This window comes from Amphibalanus amphitrite, unplaced genomic scaffold (genome assembly GCF_019059575.1).
Source record: "Amphibalanus amphitrite isolate SeventyFive unplaced genomic scaffold, NRLGWU_Aamphi_draft 001481F_arrow, whole genome shotgun sequence".
Lineage (NCBI taxonomy): Eukaryota > Metazoa > Arthropoda > Thecostraca > Balanomorpha > Balanidae > Amphibalanus > Amphibalanus amphitrite.
In genome coordinates, this window is record NW_024882974.1 from 92,557 (window position 1) to 108,882 (window position 16,326).

Sequence of the window (16,326 nt, forward strand, 5' to 3'; positions counted from 1 at the left end):
GGTGATATCCCGGCTACATTCCGTCTCGTGACCGGCGTCGTGCTGCCTGCGGGCTTGGAAAGCGTCCAGTCGTATCGCTCCCCAAAAATGGGTGAAAGGGGCACCCCGGCAAGAACGGGACTTTCTCAGCAAAAGTGGAGCGCCCGAGGCAGAAGTGGGGCACCTCCAACGTAGGTTGGGATCGTCAAGCATAAGACTGGCGCCCCAGCGGAGGAGAGGCGCCCCTAGTAGGAATGAATGAGGCCCACAAGCAGAACTTGGATTCGCCCAGTAGAAGAGCGCCCTCAGTAGAACACGGGCGACCCCAGCAGAAAGGGGCGCCTCACCAGCAGAGGGGCGCCCTACCAGAAGAAGGGCACCCCAGCAGAAAGGGGGCGCCCAACCAGAAGAGAGATGCCTCCAGCAGAAAAGGAGCGCCCTCAACACAGGAATGGCCACCCAGCAGAAAGGGGGCGCCCCACCAGAAGAGGGATGCTTCCAGAAGAAGAGAGGCACTCCAATATAATTGGGGCTACTCAAGCAAAAGTTGGGCTCGTCCAGTAGTAGTGGGGCGCCCCCAGCAGAAGAGTACCCCCAGCATAGGGCCGCCCCAGCAGAAAGGGGCGCCCTACCAGGAGAGGGATGCCTAAAGAATAGAGGCGCCCCAATACAAAAGGGGCACCTGGAGCAAAAGTTGGGTTCGTCCAGCAGCAGTGGGGCCGGGGGCGCCCCCAGCAGGGGCGTCCCCAGCGGCCCCGACGGAAGTGGGGCATCCCCAGCAGAACAGGGGCTCCCCAGCAAAAGAGCAATGCCCCCAACAGACATTGCCGAGCACCTTCAGCAGAAGAGTACGCACCCGCAGAAGAGGGGCGGTTTCAACAGAAGAGGGGCGCCGCCACCAGAAGATGGGCGAGGGCGCCTCCAGCAGAAGAGGGGCAGCCCCGCAAAAGAGGGGCGCTGCCCGCAGAAGGGGGCGCATACAATAAAAATGGGACACCTCAAGCGGCAGTTGGGCTCGCCGAGTAAGAAGGGCGCCCTCAGTAGAAAAGGTCGAGCGACTTAAGCAGAAGTTGGGCTCGCCCGGCAGAAGAGGGACGCCTCTAGAAAAATAGGGCATACCCGGGAAGGGAAGTGTCAGTCTCCAGCAGAAAAGTGTGAGACCCCAGCAGAGGAGGAGCGCCCATCAGAAGCAAGTCCCGCCGAGCAGAAGAGGGGTGACCTCAGCAAGAGAGAGGCGACCCCAGCAGAAGAAAGGCGCCCAATAAAAGAGGTGATTCCAGCAAAAGTGGGTGTCATCAGTCGCCGAGCGTAAAAAGGGCACCCCGATTCTATAAAATTTCGGAATGAAAAAGCTAAATGCAATTTCGTTATAAATTTGATTGATTGATATTCGTGCAAACGAATTTAATGTCATTTTGTAATACCCAATTTTGTACCATTGGACTCTAACATTGGGGTGTTTAGTGCTCTTACAATTAAAATTGCACATGAAAAAAATATTCATTTTATTTGAAAAGTTCTTGTACCTATAAGTAGAAGCCTTGACACCCGTTTATCGGTGCGCCGGATAGAGGGCCTTGGGTTAATATAAATGAACTGCAATCCCATTTGCAGCATCAGACTGTGTTCAAACTAAATTGGAGGAACACAAAATGGTGATCACTCTTAGGTCTGAATTTCGAAATATACCAACAAACATTTTATTTTAGCATTTACCGAAGCATTTTACCGAAATTGAGAGACATTAAAATGGTGATAACGACTCACTGGATCGTATTTGAATGAAACATGCTGCGTAAACAAAAATGGAGCATTTAATGCTTTGAAAATTGAACGGGAACTGAAGAAATTGTTTTATCATGTATCGACAGAAGCTAAGTTTCAAGTCGACCGAAATATAATCACGTTGGGGAACTTTTTTGGCTGGGGTCTGTGGTCCTTCGGCATGGAGGGCCCCAGTTTGCAGGTCGTGCCCCCCCCCCGTTAAAAAATCCTGTGTGCGCGCCTGTTGAGAGATATGCACCATGTATACTCCTTGGAAGCGCCCCTATCCTCACTGAAGGTCGCCCCCATCACCAAGTGCACCCCCATCTCAAAAGCAAAAGTTACACCCCTGATGAGCACAGTCTCAACAAAACGCTCGTTAATACCCAATGTTTGTATTTTATCAAAATAATATCTCTGGTATCTGACGTCAGGCACATACGGTTGTACCCCGGACGCGTTGGATCCTAAGACAACTCATTGCTAAGTCGGAGACTAAGGGCTCATTTGTCAGCATCCTTCTTCAGCTTAGCCAGGGCTGTTAGGCGAGCGTCCCTCCAGGCACGGCGCTCCTGAAAAAAAATACGAGCCACTTTGTTAACACTAAAGGTCAGTTAAAACTTAACACCATACCAAAAACTAAGCCAACACAGCAGTCTACCAGGCTGCAAGCTTCAAGTTCCCTTGCCGCAGCGCCTCTAGCGGCAGAACTCTGAAGCAGTAGATCAGTTTCGCGGTCGAGCTGACCAAATGGAGCCACCGTACTGACAGAAGATGGAAGGCTAACTTCATAGTTCACAACCATGTCGTTGCCTATGGCTATGCTTTTGGTTGTTTCGTTCACCGGCGCCGGCTCCCACCTGCAGTTTCTCCAGCGGGACCATCGCTGTCAGCTGGCGATGGATCTCCTCAGCCTGAGCGCCGCCCCAGTGTGGGATGGGCCCCAGCGTCTTGGAGACGCCCTCAATAGTCGAGCCGTACCGTTCGCAGTAGTTGAGCATGCCTGGAACGGTGTTTGAAAGCCGGGGTATCATTAGATCAACCGCTCATTGTTTGCTATTTGTGCGAGCCATTGATAAACAATAATGTGACGCACTTATTCACGTAATTCAAGTGCTGCATTTCAAATCATGTAGATATGAGCCATATCCCTTATTTCCCTATTCCTAAGGAAATGCAAATTAGTTTGACCATTCGCGAATTATATCCGACAAAACCAATGCATAAGTTGAGACTTCGCCGCATTCAGTGACCTGACACGATAACATCCTCTAGAGTCTAGGTCGACGTACCCTCAGCGTTAAGATGTGCCGTTTCCAGCGGACCCATGAAGGCATACCGAGGGCCCAGTCCGTCCTTCATCACAGTATCGATGTCCTCTGCGCTCAGCACGCCCTCAGAGACGAGGTACCAGCACTCGTTTAGGATGGCGTACCTGCACGTAGGCGGAGGAGCACGAGCATATTATGGAGACACCGTATAGGGAAGTGGGGATGTAATAAGCTAGTAAGATAAAAAAACTGATTTGCGTAATAGTGCTGGTGAGGAAAACGACAAAGCAGTCGAGAAAAATAAATATAAGAAAATACAACAAAACGAAACAAACTAATCAATAGTCATGATTACAAGTTATGATGTGATGTTTTGTTTTGATGTTGATGGATTCAACAATATACATATAAGGTACACGAAAAAAACATGATTATCACAGATTTGGCACCGTCATAATGATACTAGCATATGCGTTATTAACACGTGCAGCTTGTAACAAATAATTAATACCGATTCAACGATAAAAACAATATTTTGAGTTATTTAGCCAATTCTGAATCAATAAGCACATTGATACTATTAATCCCTTCGCCAGTTCTTACTGGATCCTATTGAGGGCAAAGCCTGGCATCTCTTTGTTGAGGCTGATTGGTGACTGTCCGATCTCGATCATCAGCTGGCGAGTTTGGGTCACCGCCTCCGGGTCAGTCCAGGGGGCCGGAATCAGCTCCACCAGAGGCACATAATAGGGCGGGTTCACCTGGAAACGGCGGCAGAGGGAGCATTGGAACAGTTTGACTGCATCACAGGCACTAGGCAGGGAGGGTGCTACATCGAAACAGTCCGCCTGTGACCGGCGAGGGGGTCATATGCACGCAGGTGGGAGAATTAACATGAGTTGGTCCATGTACTGGTGTATAGTGGTTATATGGGATGGCTGGGTTATCTGTCAACGGCGGGGCAGGTCGGCGGGTTTTGTCGCTTTATGGTAAAAAAAAAAAAAAACAGCGATACGGGCAAGGCTGACGGCATGGACGGACTAAGTCAATAAATAGGGCTCCACCCATGGAAATTGTAAGGATTTCTTATAATGGCGGTAATATGCCTCAACAGACGGCAAAAACAACCATGTGAAAAATTACTTAAATCGATAAGAAAACTAAACGATAGCATTAGTTTTGGTTGAAGAGTCTGCTGAATAATTGTCACAAAATACAAACGTGCTGGGTAGTATGCCAGCTATGGGCAGCATTCACATCAAAGTGTTACTTCAAGGTTGGGCTGGCACAGTCTGGGCACGCGTTTACGTTATATAAATATGCATATGGCTCGACCGTTTATCCAGTTTAAATGTTTATTGATACAGCCAAGCCTCTCGACAAAACTGCCTTATCATACCAGAGTTACCAAGCTCGAAACGCAGTCCCACGCATGACATCGAGTCTAGTGATGTCGCAGACAATCAGGAAACCGATATGATAACCATGAACCAACCAGGCGTAAACAGAGTTGGATTATTGAGAGAAATGCCAACTTTTACCAAATTCGAAACATCTAATGCATCAGTGATGCTTCAAGAAGACCGCCAAAAATGAAAAATATATGGGAAATAACCAGATGCTAAATCCACATCGGGTTGATACTGATATACGGAAAAGTTGGTATCCGACTGACATCTCTAACGTCGACCTACAATAAGGTACTTACCGGGTGCGCCACGAGGCAGCGGCTGCGGTGTTTGAGATTCTGGGTGAATTTGGAGGCAGCGATACAGGAGGTGGAGGAGCACATCACCGTGGTGCCGTCCACCAGAGCGTCCAGCTGCTCGAACATCTTCTGCTTCAGTTCCACGCTCTCGGGGATACACTCCTGGACGTGCACGGCGCCAGAGACGCAGTCGGAGAGCTCGCTGGCACCTGTTGGGAGGGGTCAGGTCAGGTCGCGCCAGCTATACTTCGGGGCTAAGGGCGAAAATCAGAGAGTCAAGACAGATGTTTGCCGTTTGGGCATGAAGTGTACTCGAGAGACGGTGATGTAAAAATGCAGGTAGGAGCATAGACCGTCGCACCTCGAAATGAAAATGGTTTGATGGATGAGCTCAAATTTTTCGAGCAGCAAGTTCAGCTGTAACACGGCCAACACGGGTTTGCAGCCTGGAGATGAGTGAATAAGGAAGTGCAGGGGCACGCTTCAATACGCTTCAAATGGGTGACATTTCACATCGCTGTATTTAACCAACCCGTCACTGCTGCCCGACAATAACCCCTGATCAGCAGGCAGTGCGCCAGTGAGGCACCTGCGGACGCCACAGTGAGTGGGGCGCTGACCTGTGATGAGTTCCATCTGCTGCTGAGCCGAGAGAGTGCCCCTGAGCAGACCACTGGCACTCAGTCGCTCCAGTTGGCCCTTGATATCTTCCAGCGCACTGGGAATCTGGAGGACAAGTCTGGAGGTCACTCGAAAGCAGTGAAGACCGATCACTTTGTTTAGCGAGGGATTGTCGACTTTATTTAGAAATGCAACCACCAGACACAAAACCCAAATCGAGTTACAATTCTAACACTCGTGCTATTCGCTCACTGGAGCATAGTAAAAGTGGAGTAAGAAATTTGTCACGTCGCATTGTAGCTAATAGTTTAAGGGACGCAATACCTAAATGACCTTCAAGTATTTTTAAATATTCCCCTTATCGGTACACCGTTTATTTTTTTTCTTGTCCCAAACAAATCCCGTAAACCACGCCGGAACCATGTGCCATTCTAATCCCCATCCTTGAACCGATAGGACGCTAAGCAGACTGGCCTAATGGAGCCAGCTTAACGTTCAGAAATCAAATCCCTCCCTGTACTGTTGCTCACCTGTGACGACACGACATCAAAAAGGCGGACCTGGTAGCCGGCTCCGGCGAACAGCATGGCCCAGCTGCGGCCGATCAGACCGCTGCAGAGAGGCGAGAGGTGATCGGTGGGCCAGGTCAGGTCACACATCGGAGGAGTGAGAGGTGATCGGCGGGTCAGGTCAGACACACACGGAAGAACGAGAGGTGATCGGAGGGTCAGGTCACTCACCGGAGGAGTGGTGAACGGTGGGTCGGGTCACACATACGGATGGGTTGGTGACCGGTAGGTCAGATCAGCCACATCGGAGGGGTGATGAGTGGTGGATCGGGTCACACATCGAAGGGGCACGGAACGGTGGGTAAGTTTACCAACCAGGTCAGGTCAGACACACACAGGCGGGAGGTGAACGCCGAACGGTGGGTCGGGTCACACATCAGAGGGGTGATGATTGGTGGGTCAGTCACCCAGATCAACTGTCACTTATGATAACTGAGTTCATGAACTATACCTTGCGGCTATTCGTGTTTGTACATCCCCAAATCATGTCATAAAATGACGAAAATACACTTGCATGCTCAGCGACCATTTTCTGTCCTACATATATCGCACTACATTTCCTGTTCTTTCCATTGTTGTTGGATCACACCATGTCCCCAAGAGCTAGATATCAAACAGCGAATAACTGAGCGCGACAATAACGCTCCACAATTAGCACATGACGCATCCCTCACATTCCCCAAAACCCCTTCCCAACTCACCTCCCTACGATGCCAACCTTCTTTCCGTTACCGCTCATGGCTGCGTCTTGTTAGCTCCTAAACTCGTGATCAGCCCGTCTCTCTGCCACTGGAGCGCACTCGTCCGTCACTGACCGCTGTATCGCTGGTGGATCGGCCGGGCGAGCGGACTAGCCAGTCGGTCGGTCGGTGACCCAGGCGCAGGCGCGGCGAGGGCGTGGTGTTTAGGCGCGCAGGCGCGAGCGCCAGCCGCCAGGCGGCCGGCCGGCCGGCAGGCGCCGCCCGCGAGCCCGCCCGGCCGCCCATCGCATCTGATAAATGATATCTGACTGTCTGAGCGTGTCATTCGGTTCATGGGCGCGGCTGACTGAATACAGGACAGTGGTGTTGAAAGGGATGGGCTGGAAAGGAATGGATTTGGAGATGAAACACTGGTTAGGTACTGTTTCGTTGATGTGCATGGAAATGGGTTGCAAGAAGAGTGAAAGAGTGGGATGGAGCACGCAGAAGTTATGGATGGAGAGTGCAAAGAGGGTTCAAGGGATAGAGACAAGGGAATGTATACGGAACGACGAAAAAAGAATCATATAACGAAGCCTTGAGCGGCATTGGGGCGGACGCTAAAGGAAACTCAAGAAAGGCTGCCAGCTAGGTCACTTCTGATCAAACGGCCGGTCTTCCGGTGGGGGTATTGAGAGCAACGCGTGCAATATTTCCGCCCAGATAGTGCACAGACAATAACAGAGAGATTAACCATCAAAGCCATAGCTCACACGGACAGCCTACCTTATTTTATTTTGCTGTCTCGTTGAGGCCCCTCAGCATGCCGTTTTCCGCCGGATATGACTTTTACTACTTTTACGATTTGGCGAAATCGCCTTTGCCGTGGTTCCATTGCAGTTATTGAGTAGGTAATAGTTATGCGGCCTGTTATGAAATAAGGCCAGCGCTCGATATGGCTTTTCCTGACCTAACTTCCTGGAGCACTAACAAAGCGTGCTTGAGAAGCAACAGAGCGAGGATGATATAAAGTAGGTACTCATATAGTTTGCTGTCCATTTGTGGCGTATAAAACTAACCTTTATTTGTTTTTAAACCGATTTTGCTGGGAATAAAATATCAATAGCTACATACTGAATAAAAAATAGGAGGACCTAAAAAATAGGAGAAAAAAGGACTTAGGACCTTATGGCCGGTCATTTTATGTGACGCTTAAGCTCATATGTGAGCGAAATGCTGAGGAGGCCGCTTAGTGTTGTTTAGAGAGCTATTACGGGTCACCTAGAGGGGGTCAAGTCTGACGACGAATTGTCTGACAATCAAAGCCAAGACTCACTGTAGCTCATGAGAACATCTGAAAACCATGATCACACTCAGCATCGCTACACGTCTGATTCCCTGTCACTGAGCCTGGGAAAGTGAAGATCAGCCAGCACGAAATAAAAAAATGCATTAACGGCAAGTTTGTCTGGTATGCGGGACGACTGAGCAAAGGCAATCGCAGTTCTCTAAACAGTCATGTATGCTCAACTATATGCTCAACTGGGCTTGCTTAAAGTGTCGACCTGGGCATGGTGTGTCAAAAGTGGAAATAGCCGACCGGCTTTAGTTCGCCAGCCTTGTCAATAGATGGCAGTACCACAATATGGGCAGCGGATCGTGCAATTGACGTCAAATTTTCGTTGTCTGCTAAGAATTGAATGGCGGATCTTTTCATGCAAGAATCAAGTAAATCGGTCCACAACTTTTCTAGCAACAGAGATATGAAGTCAAACACCCTGCCAGAGCGGCGGCGCGGCGGCCGGCGGCAGCCGTTACGCGCCGCCTGGGAGACTGGCGGCGCTGAACGGTTCCGAATTGGCACTGCACTAAAACCTGTTAACTGCTTGGAATATTTATTATAGCAAAGTTTTCATTCAAGTGAGGAATAACCAAGGGCAGGAAGTATGTATACTTGTGTCCGTACTATGTAAGCCAAGAAACTGCATTAGCAGATACTCGCTAATATTAGATCCAGCCAAGTCCAAACGCATTCCAGGTGATGTGTTTCTGATGGATCAACAATATTTATCGTTCGAGGGCGGATACAGTTTTAACAATACAAAAAATATGTTTGCACAGCTCTATTCCTTGAATAATTCTCTTCAACGCCTCGTTCCTAGTTAAGCGAATTAGCCCACCCTGGTTGAATAAATAAGGCGATTTCGCCACAAGGTCGGGGAAAACCGATCGAAAACGGCCGCGCTCAACGTTAATTTGGGCATGCAGACTCTTAAAAACTCGCATTGGGCGGGTAGGGTTTCCCAGGTATTGGCTCCAAAACACCGTATTCGGCTCCCGAATACGTCCAAGTGACCCGCCTCGTTCCTAGCTCTAATTAGATCAAGTGACTCATAGGGAGCGAAAAGGCGACAAAAAACATGAATTTCCCTATGGCGGCGGGCCGCCGGGTTGCCAGACGGCGCACCGGCTATTTCCACTTTTGACACCCCATGGTCACGTCAGCTGTCATGATTCATGAACATGACTGAACGTCGTGGGTTGAGTACGATACATGTGTCAAATGATACAGCTTTACTTTCATTTGAAATGCTCTCACAATGAAATAAACATTCAAAACAAAACTGTACCGTTTTTAGACATAACTTTCAATTTAGCGTGAGACAAATCTTTTACAGTATATATCACTACGTCATCACCATTCTTCGGACAATACTGGGAAACTGCACGCGACTACGGGAACCGGACTCAGCCCACTATCACGCAGGTAAAGACCCAGAGCAGGCGACCGTTGTTTGTAACAGAAAACCGCAGATCACGCGGGAGCCGACGGATTTCAGGCGTAGTACAGCGTAATCTTCCGCCGTGACTCTTTGCAAGAGATGAAGATCATATCACGAGCGTGCTGCATTGCTCCCGGCTCTAAGCCTTGTGATTGGAATAACGAGGTATCAAGAATAATGCAATGCCTTATTATTGCTGACACTGTTAGTGCCGTAAGAAATGTTAAAAATAACAATAAAAAGCCATCATCCAACCTTGTGATCTATTCTCTGAAAACGACTTTACTACAAACGAAGCTACGATTTTAAATCTAAAATTCGCAGATGCCGCATCGAACAATTTTCTACCGTTAAAAACAGTTTCAGGGTAAATTGTTCATGATTAAATTGTGTTTCCCCTTTACTAAGTAGTAAGGGGGGACCTTCTGAAACATTTCCGTTAAAAGACATTAAAGTTTTCCGCGATTACGTACGGTCATATGCTATAGCATATATGCAGGCACAACGGATTTGAATTGAATCAAAGCGTGAAGTGTAGTAAAAATGTTTCCAATAACATGATCAATATCAAAATGAACATGTGCTATATAAACGTTTATTATAATCACTTAACTTAAACCATTAATATGCTCAGATTAATTACGATCTTAAATCTAGTTCGATTTTCATGGCAATAAATACGTTCAGAAGTAGCAAGTACACGAGTTCATTTACAACGCCTTCGCCCGCCTTTGTGTCTTACCATGGCTGCAGTGCAGTGGCTTTCAGGAATTTCTAAAGCAGAGCCAGCTATGCGTTGCAAACATTATCTGCAATCTATGCTCGCTAGGGGTGCAGAGTGCACGCCCAGCCTTATTTCGCTCTGCATTTCCGCAACCACCGTGCAGCAGCGATCGAACAATCGGCCTCAGAGTTTCACGCACTGACAGCGGCGGCCACCGCCCACCATGTCCAGTATGTTCACCACTGGCAGACATGCGTCACAACACAGCAATAGGCCTTGACATAAAATATTAGCCGAATGTTGTGGCTCGGTACTTACCGAGTTACGTAACGCTTTGATTGAATTATAAGTATTCTACGTAATGGTGCCCCCTACGAATACGTCCAGGCTCAGGTTGAAAGCGGTAAAATAATTTTAAACAATGCATGACAATGCCCTTCAAAAGGGTAAAGTGACGTTCAACTCTAATCTAAAATGTATCTACTTATGTACGGCAGTTTATGCCCTACATACAACCTTATGCAAGCGCCACATTCTCTCCTTAGTTTCGGTGTACATTATGATCAACATCGTTCACCACACACTTTACACGTGAGCGCTCCATAGTGCCTTCAATGCCCACTAGTTCATCCAAAACAAAATCAAATCCTTCTCACACCAGTTCCTTCGGTGTTCCACCAGTTAATTCACAACAACACCAGTTTCTACCACATGCGCCATCGGCTCCTTCCAAAATCACACCCGTTTCCTTTGACATCATTCCTTCAGAGTCCGGCCAGCAGGGCAGAGAACAGGGCGATGAGTGCGACCATCGCCGTTCCCGGTGTCGGCTGGACCGCCGAGTTGGCGGTGCGGGTGTCATACCGCTCGCGCTCATCCTTGGTGATGGCACGACCCTTGGAAGACTTGCTCTTTGGCGCTTTCGGCGTTGGTTTCCGACATTTGTCATCTGAGGAAACGCGACAGAGCGATGGTGGTCAGAAATGGAATTAGTAGGGACATACCCCACTGTTTAATTAATTATTGTCAGTAGTAAGTAATTGTCATCAGTAATAGTTACGGTTTACTGTTGCAAGCTGATATCGTTTAGATGGCTGTTATATTTTTGGCAAATAATCGATCTTTAGATGGATTGATTTTAGACGCATTGAATTTAGATTGAACCCAATCGTTCTTAACCCTAGAACGCCTAGGGGGGGGGGGGTTGTATCAACCCCCCCCCCCGAGGTTTTTCTTAGCTACACGCAGAACCGTTTCAGATAGCCTGCTCAAATTTTCAGTACCCTTTGGGGCATCCTTTGCGCAACTTTTGGTAATTTTTTTTGTCAAGGTCATGTCAGGTCACGGAGTTATGACGTCATAAAGGGAACAACCTCCGGCCAGATTTACGCTAAATTGGAGATTGCTTCACATTGGTATAAATGCCGACTGACCTGACGCACTGATGGATTGTTTTATAGAATCACAACTGGCTGATTTGACATTGGCACAATGTCCGTTGACATTTTGAAGGTCACTAAAGGTCAAGGTAAGGTCATTGACCTCGGTTGACCTGTAATGACTTCTTGCACTTGTATGCCATTTCGGGGTATTTTGATGCCCTGAATTCGAATTTGCTATCCATTTCAGGCATCGTCGGTTGTTTCTTGTAGTTCATTTTGGGTCAGGGTCAGGTCAGTGACGTCACACGCCTGACGTGACCCAATGGACAAATGACCTTGCAGACTTCCGATGCTCCCAACGCATCATTTTTAAAGTTATGACATCGAAATACACACCAAACGATAGAGAATTGATCAAGGATCACGTTAGTGAAGGTTTCAAGTCGATATCTCTTACCGTTTTGCCGCAATCGGCGCGGAAATCTGAAAAAGTTAGATTTTTCCGAAAATCTGACCTTTGACCGGTCATAAGTAGGTCAAATGTTGACCTAGGACCAAAAATATACCACCAATCGCGAGATCTCGTTGAGAGCAATCCGTTGGTTTTTTCCGCTAAGCTCTACGACCTTCCGTTTCGAAACGCCAGGGGGGGGGGTCGTAACAACCCCCACCCCCCTGGGCCCGATTTCACCAAGTGAATATATTCCATTACGGCGGCGTACATATTCACTTTTGGCATATTATGACATATTCAGTTTCACCAAACTCCGTACAGGGATACTTATTCAAGACAAAGACAAAGTATGACTGCAGAAGTCCGTCGTTTTTTGGCATACTATTACATTTGAGGTACCTCTGGTACGCCGATCTGCTTTTTCAACAGCTGTTTGCCGAGTTTGCTGGCATTGAAAGTATGCTACTTTTTGTGGCATACTTTGAGAAACAGCTTGGCATACATCAATTTTTTTGTATGATAATGTTACAAATTTAATGACTTCGTCGATGCAACGTATGATAAAAACATGCCACAGGCTACGCAAAAAGTTTTTGATGTCATAATGGTTATTTCTTGCTGGATATATAGGGTATCGTGTGTCAGGGCTTATATTGAAATTAAACCCCAGAACAGCTATTTTTATAAGGCTTATCTCATCGTGGCATCACTGCGATTAAAATCACCCCATCATGCAGAAACACAACAGGGAATTCCCTTTTTCATTCGCATTCCCGATTACATTATTGAGTTTTCCACTTAAAAAAAAACGACAGTTCACATTGTATTTTGATAACACAAAAGGCCAAAAGCGTTTCAAATCTTTCTCACCGTGATTATTACACCGTGCTCTTTATACAGCGTTTTACCGAAGAGAAAGTAAATAGCTGGCGAGGGCGAGAGGAAGAACTGAAGTCCAGTCTAGCAACGCCTTGATTGACATGCCCAGCATGTTGTATCACAAGTCACAACGCTTCATTACATTCGTTTTCATCGCCCACTTTTACTATTTCTTTGCAGTATCCATATGCTGTCCAATGTCCATATTTCTCTTGTGTTGTGGCCAAATGATTCAATTTATCACCGGCTTCCCGCTTCCGTTTAGGTTCAGAGAATGATTCCGAAATATTATCCATATTTGAAGTCGTCGGTAGACCCTTCGATTATTTAAAAACTTGATTCAGGTAATAGTTCAGATAACTTGTCGGCTAGTCGGCCGTGCTCCTTGCTACCATCAGTGATCGGTAGTTAGATAGGTGCCTCAAGTAATGCCATTTCTTGTTCGGCTTTATTTATATTTGCTCTAAACCACTCCAGAATTGCGTAGAAGATGTGAGCAAATATCAAAGCAATATTTAATGAGAAGTAACTTGGAAGAAAAAATTAATATTAATTCAAAATCCACAAAACCCACACACGCCAGTAACTCCAACTGTGCTGCGCGGCTTGCTGCCGATTGTTTACATTTTGGCTTGGCTTTGGAATGTCATGCTCCGAGCAAAAATCAAGAGCATTATTAGCAATATTTCCTTAGGCACTTCCTCTTGTATGATCAGCAAATTTAATTCTTATTATAGTCTGTTCCATATCAAGCTTGCAGTTGGAGTTTCTTCGGCAGATCGCTCCTCCGCTATGCCTCCGCTCAAGAATTTGTGTCTTAAAATGCAAGAGCTGTATATATAGAAATCACGCACTGCCTTCAGCAGGGCACTTCGGCTGCAAACTTGAAACGGAACAGAGTTGGAACAGAGTATAGCGTAGCCAGAATTTTTCATAATATTGTATATCTGAGCATTTAAGCTCGTCGACTTTAAATACGGAAAAAAATACATAGTGAATGCATGTCCCCGACAAGATGTATGCATGCGCGCCGGTGGCTCTCAAACTACGTAAAGCGGGCGTAGTGAATATATTCCTGTGGTGAAACAGAATAGTATTGTCGTCGTACTTTGTCGGTGTACTTTTCCAAAGTACACCAAGAATATATTCACTTGGTGAAATCGGGCCCTGGTCGTTCGTGTTATGAGAAATGGCCTGGTCGTGCGAGGGTTAACTTTTTTCCTCTTGTTTATTTCAATCAATCAAATATTAGATGAGAGAGGCAATAAGGTAAATCAAAGCGTTACAGAGCTAAACCAATGCTCTACATATTTTCGTTAAATAATTCGAGAAAAGGCTACAAATCTTATAACGACAAATTACTTTATATAGCTGATAGAATCAATAATTCATAACCATTCGTTTGTCTAACAGGCATAGATCCCATGGGACTGCCAAACATCATGCATTATCTCGTTACAATGGGGAATTTCTGCGCCATTGAGATGAAGGCCATTAATCTGTGTCCTGATCTAGTCAGCAGGACTGGTATTTTCCTCACTGCTCTCCCAGTGCAGCGTTTCCGCAACGCGCGTGACCAGGAATATTTGCTATATCCAGTGCACAACTGGAGTTTGTGGGAACATAACTCAGAACCAGAGTATAAAACGGAGGGTTACTTGGGTTCAGGTATCAGTTCCTCCAAGCCCGCACAAGATAACACTTCCAACAGCCCTGGCTGCAAGATGAAGGTACGTGCAGGAGTCGGACTGACGCGAAATGACCTTTGCCACTTGATGTTATTTTTACTTTTCTGAAAGTGGAACTAAAGCTAAGTTTGCCGATATATTGGGTGAAATAATTAAGACGTAAATTCAGCAGTCAAATGGTTATCCCTCTTGAAGTGAATGTTTAACTTTTTACATGCTCATGTCTTCGCTCATGCAAGGGAGAGACGTGTAATAATAATACCCTTTCAATTTATATATTTCAAATAAATCACTCATGTTCAAGCAACCAGCATGCACTGTCAAAAAATATTTACACACTTCCGTGTTATCCTGGTACATCTAAAAAACCAAGCGCGTGTTAAGTTCACATCTCACTGGCTCAAATCGTGATAATGTCTATTTAACACGTTTTGGGTTGGTGAGATTCGCCAGAACAAGGAATTTAAAAAAAAAAATACAGTATAAACTTCACCGCTCATCCCGTTTAAAGTTTGCAACGGCACACCGTCTTATGCTGGCCTCTGCCTTGTTTCAGCTGGTCCTTCTCTTCGCTCTGGTGGCGGCCGCCTCAGCCTCTTTCTACGGAGGCAGCTACTACTACCCGGGGGCCTTCTCTTCCAGCTACTACCGCAGGTACTACTTCCCCAACTACTACTACAGCAGGGGCTTCTATGGAGGTAACAGGTTCCTCGGAGGCGGAATCTTCGGCAACGGATTCGGCGGCGCCTATGGAAACGGATTCTATGGAAACGGATTCCTAGGAAACCGCTTCTTCGGAGGCGGATACGGTAACCGTTTCCTCGGTGGAGGATTCTACGGCAACGGACTCTACGGTAACCGCTTCTTTGGTAACGGACTGTTCGGCAACCGTTTCTATGGTAACGGACTGTTCGGCAACCGTTTCTATGGTAACGGACTGTTCGGTAACCGCTTCCTTGGCAACCGCTTTGGATACGGAATCTACTAGACGTCTTCATGACTAAGTTGGCACTGCGTGTTACCAATGTATTCGAATGTGACAGCTTTTCAAGAGCTGTAACCGGATTTTCCATGAAATATCTGTAAGAATAGCTGCGTGAGTGTGTGCTTGTATGTGTGTTACGACACTGTCCAGTATTTGTGTGGTTGCTGCTGAGAAGCATGAATATATTTTCGAAGCTGCGTTGGTTTAATTGATGATTAAATATGCTACATTAATTGCGCGCATTGCTCTCATAAAAATATTCAGGTTTTATGTTTCAACCAACACTCTGGCAATGCGTTTAAAGTCACACAACTTTCAGCTTAACCTTTCAGGAACAAATAAGCATTTGATGCTTGTCGATGAGATACACAAAGATCTGCAAAGTTTTAAGGGACAAAAGAATCTTTCGCTACCAGCTAAAGAGGCTTGAGAAATGAAGAGTGAGTGGTCAGGTACTTGCTTATAAGGTTTTAAAAGAAAATGCATTGTGCAAGATATTTATATTGAATACGTCATCTTAAATATTTGTATATTTTTGCATACCCATGGAAACATTTTCTTTGCTTCAAAAATGTCAATACTTTTGTATTAAGTCTAACATAACAACTTCTGCTAATTAAATAGTTTAATCCTCGTCCTGGCAGGGGGTCGATGCGACCCCTCCCCTTAATTTTTTTTTGCAATGGGCGCCGAACCATTAGGCGGATCGTACTAAAACATTCAATAGCCTATCGTATGGGCATCCTTTGCGCATCTTTTGGTAAACAATTATTGCCGGGTCATGTTAATTCACCGAACTATGACGTCATAATAGGCACAACCTCCGACCGTTTTTGACA

General features: G+C 46.4%; 3 protein-coding genes across 3 annotated transcripts in view; 1 reads left to right on the forward strand and 2 right to left on the reverse strand.

Annotated features, from left to right (window-relative positions):
* Positions 1 to 2,122: 2,122 nt before the first annotated feature.
* LOC122373348 (lambda-crystallin homolog) lies at positions 2,123 to 6,878 on the reverse strand. The gene is made up of 8 exons (XM_043351314.1): positions 6,614 to 6,878; positions 5,874 to 5,955; positions 5,343 to 5,448; positions 4,723 to 4,931; positions 3,618 to 3,775; positions 3,036 to 3,178; positions 2,604 to 2,746; positions 2,123 to 2,315 (listed from the first exon to the last, which is right to left on the reverse strand). Exons 1-8 carry the CDS (start codon positions 6,649 to 6,651, stop codon positions 2,247 to 2,249), a joined length of 948 nt encoding a protein of 315 aa, XP_043207249.1. The 5' UTR covers positions 6,652 to 6,878; the 3' UTR covers positions 2,123 to 2,246.
* Positions 6,879 to 9,956: 3,078 nt separating this feature from the next.
* LOC122373344 (angiotensin-converting enzyme-like) overlaps positions 9,957 to 16,326 on the reverse strand; it is a 49,424-nt gene continuing 43,054 nt past the window's right edge. Inside the window, exon 13 of the mRNA XM_043351309.1 lies at positions 9,957 to 11,048. Coding sequence (XP_043207244.1) covers positions 10,864 to 11,048 — 185 coding nt within the window. The 3' untranslated portion in view covers positions 9,957 to 10,863. The remainder of the gene's footprint in view (positions 11,049 to 16,326) is intronic.
* On the forward strand, positions 14,478 to 15,685 carry LOC122373345 (keratin, type I cytoskeletal 10-like). The gene is made up of 2 exons (XM_043351310.1): positions 14,478 to 14,544; positions 15,059 to 15,685. Exons 1-2 carry the CDS (start codon positions 14,539 to 14,541, stop codon positions 15,488 to 15,490), a joined length of 438 nt encoding a protein of 145 aa, XP_043207245.1. The 5' UTR covers positions 14,478 to 14,538; the 3' UTR covers positions 15,491 to 15,685.

Excerpts from the sequence above, each read along its gene's own strand:
- LOC122373348 (XM_043351314.1), bottom strand. The coding sequence starts at position 6,651 with ATGAGCGGTAACGGAAAGAAGGTTGGCATCGTAGGGAG. Across the intron at positions 3,776-4,722 it reads GCTGCCTCGTGGCGCACCCG|GTGAACCCGCCCTATTATGT; the intron begins GTAAGTACCTTA and ends CGCCGTTTCCAG. Across the intron at positions 2,747-3,035 it reads GGCACATCTTAACGCTGAGG|GCATGCTCAACTACTGCGAA; the intron begins GTACGTCGACCT and ends ACACCGTTCCAG.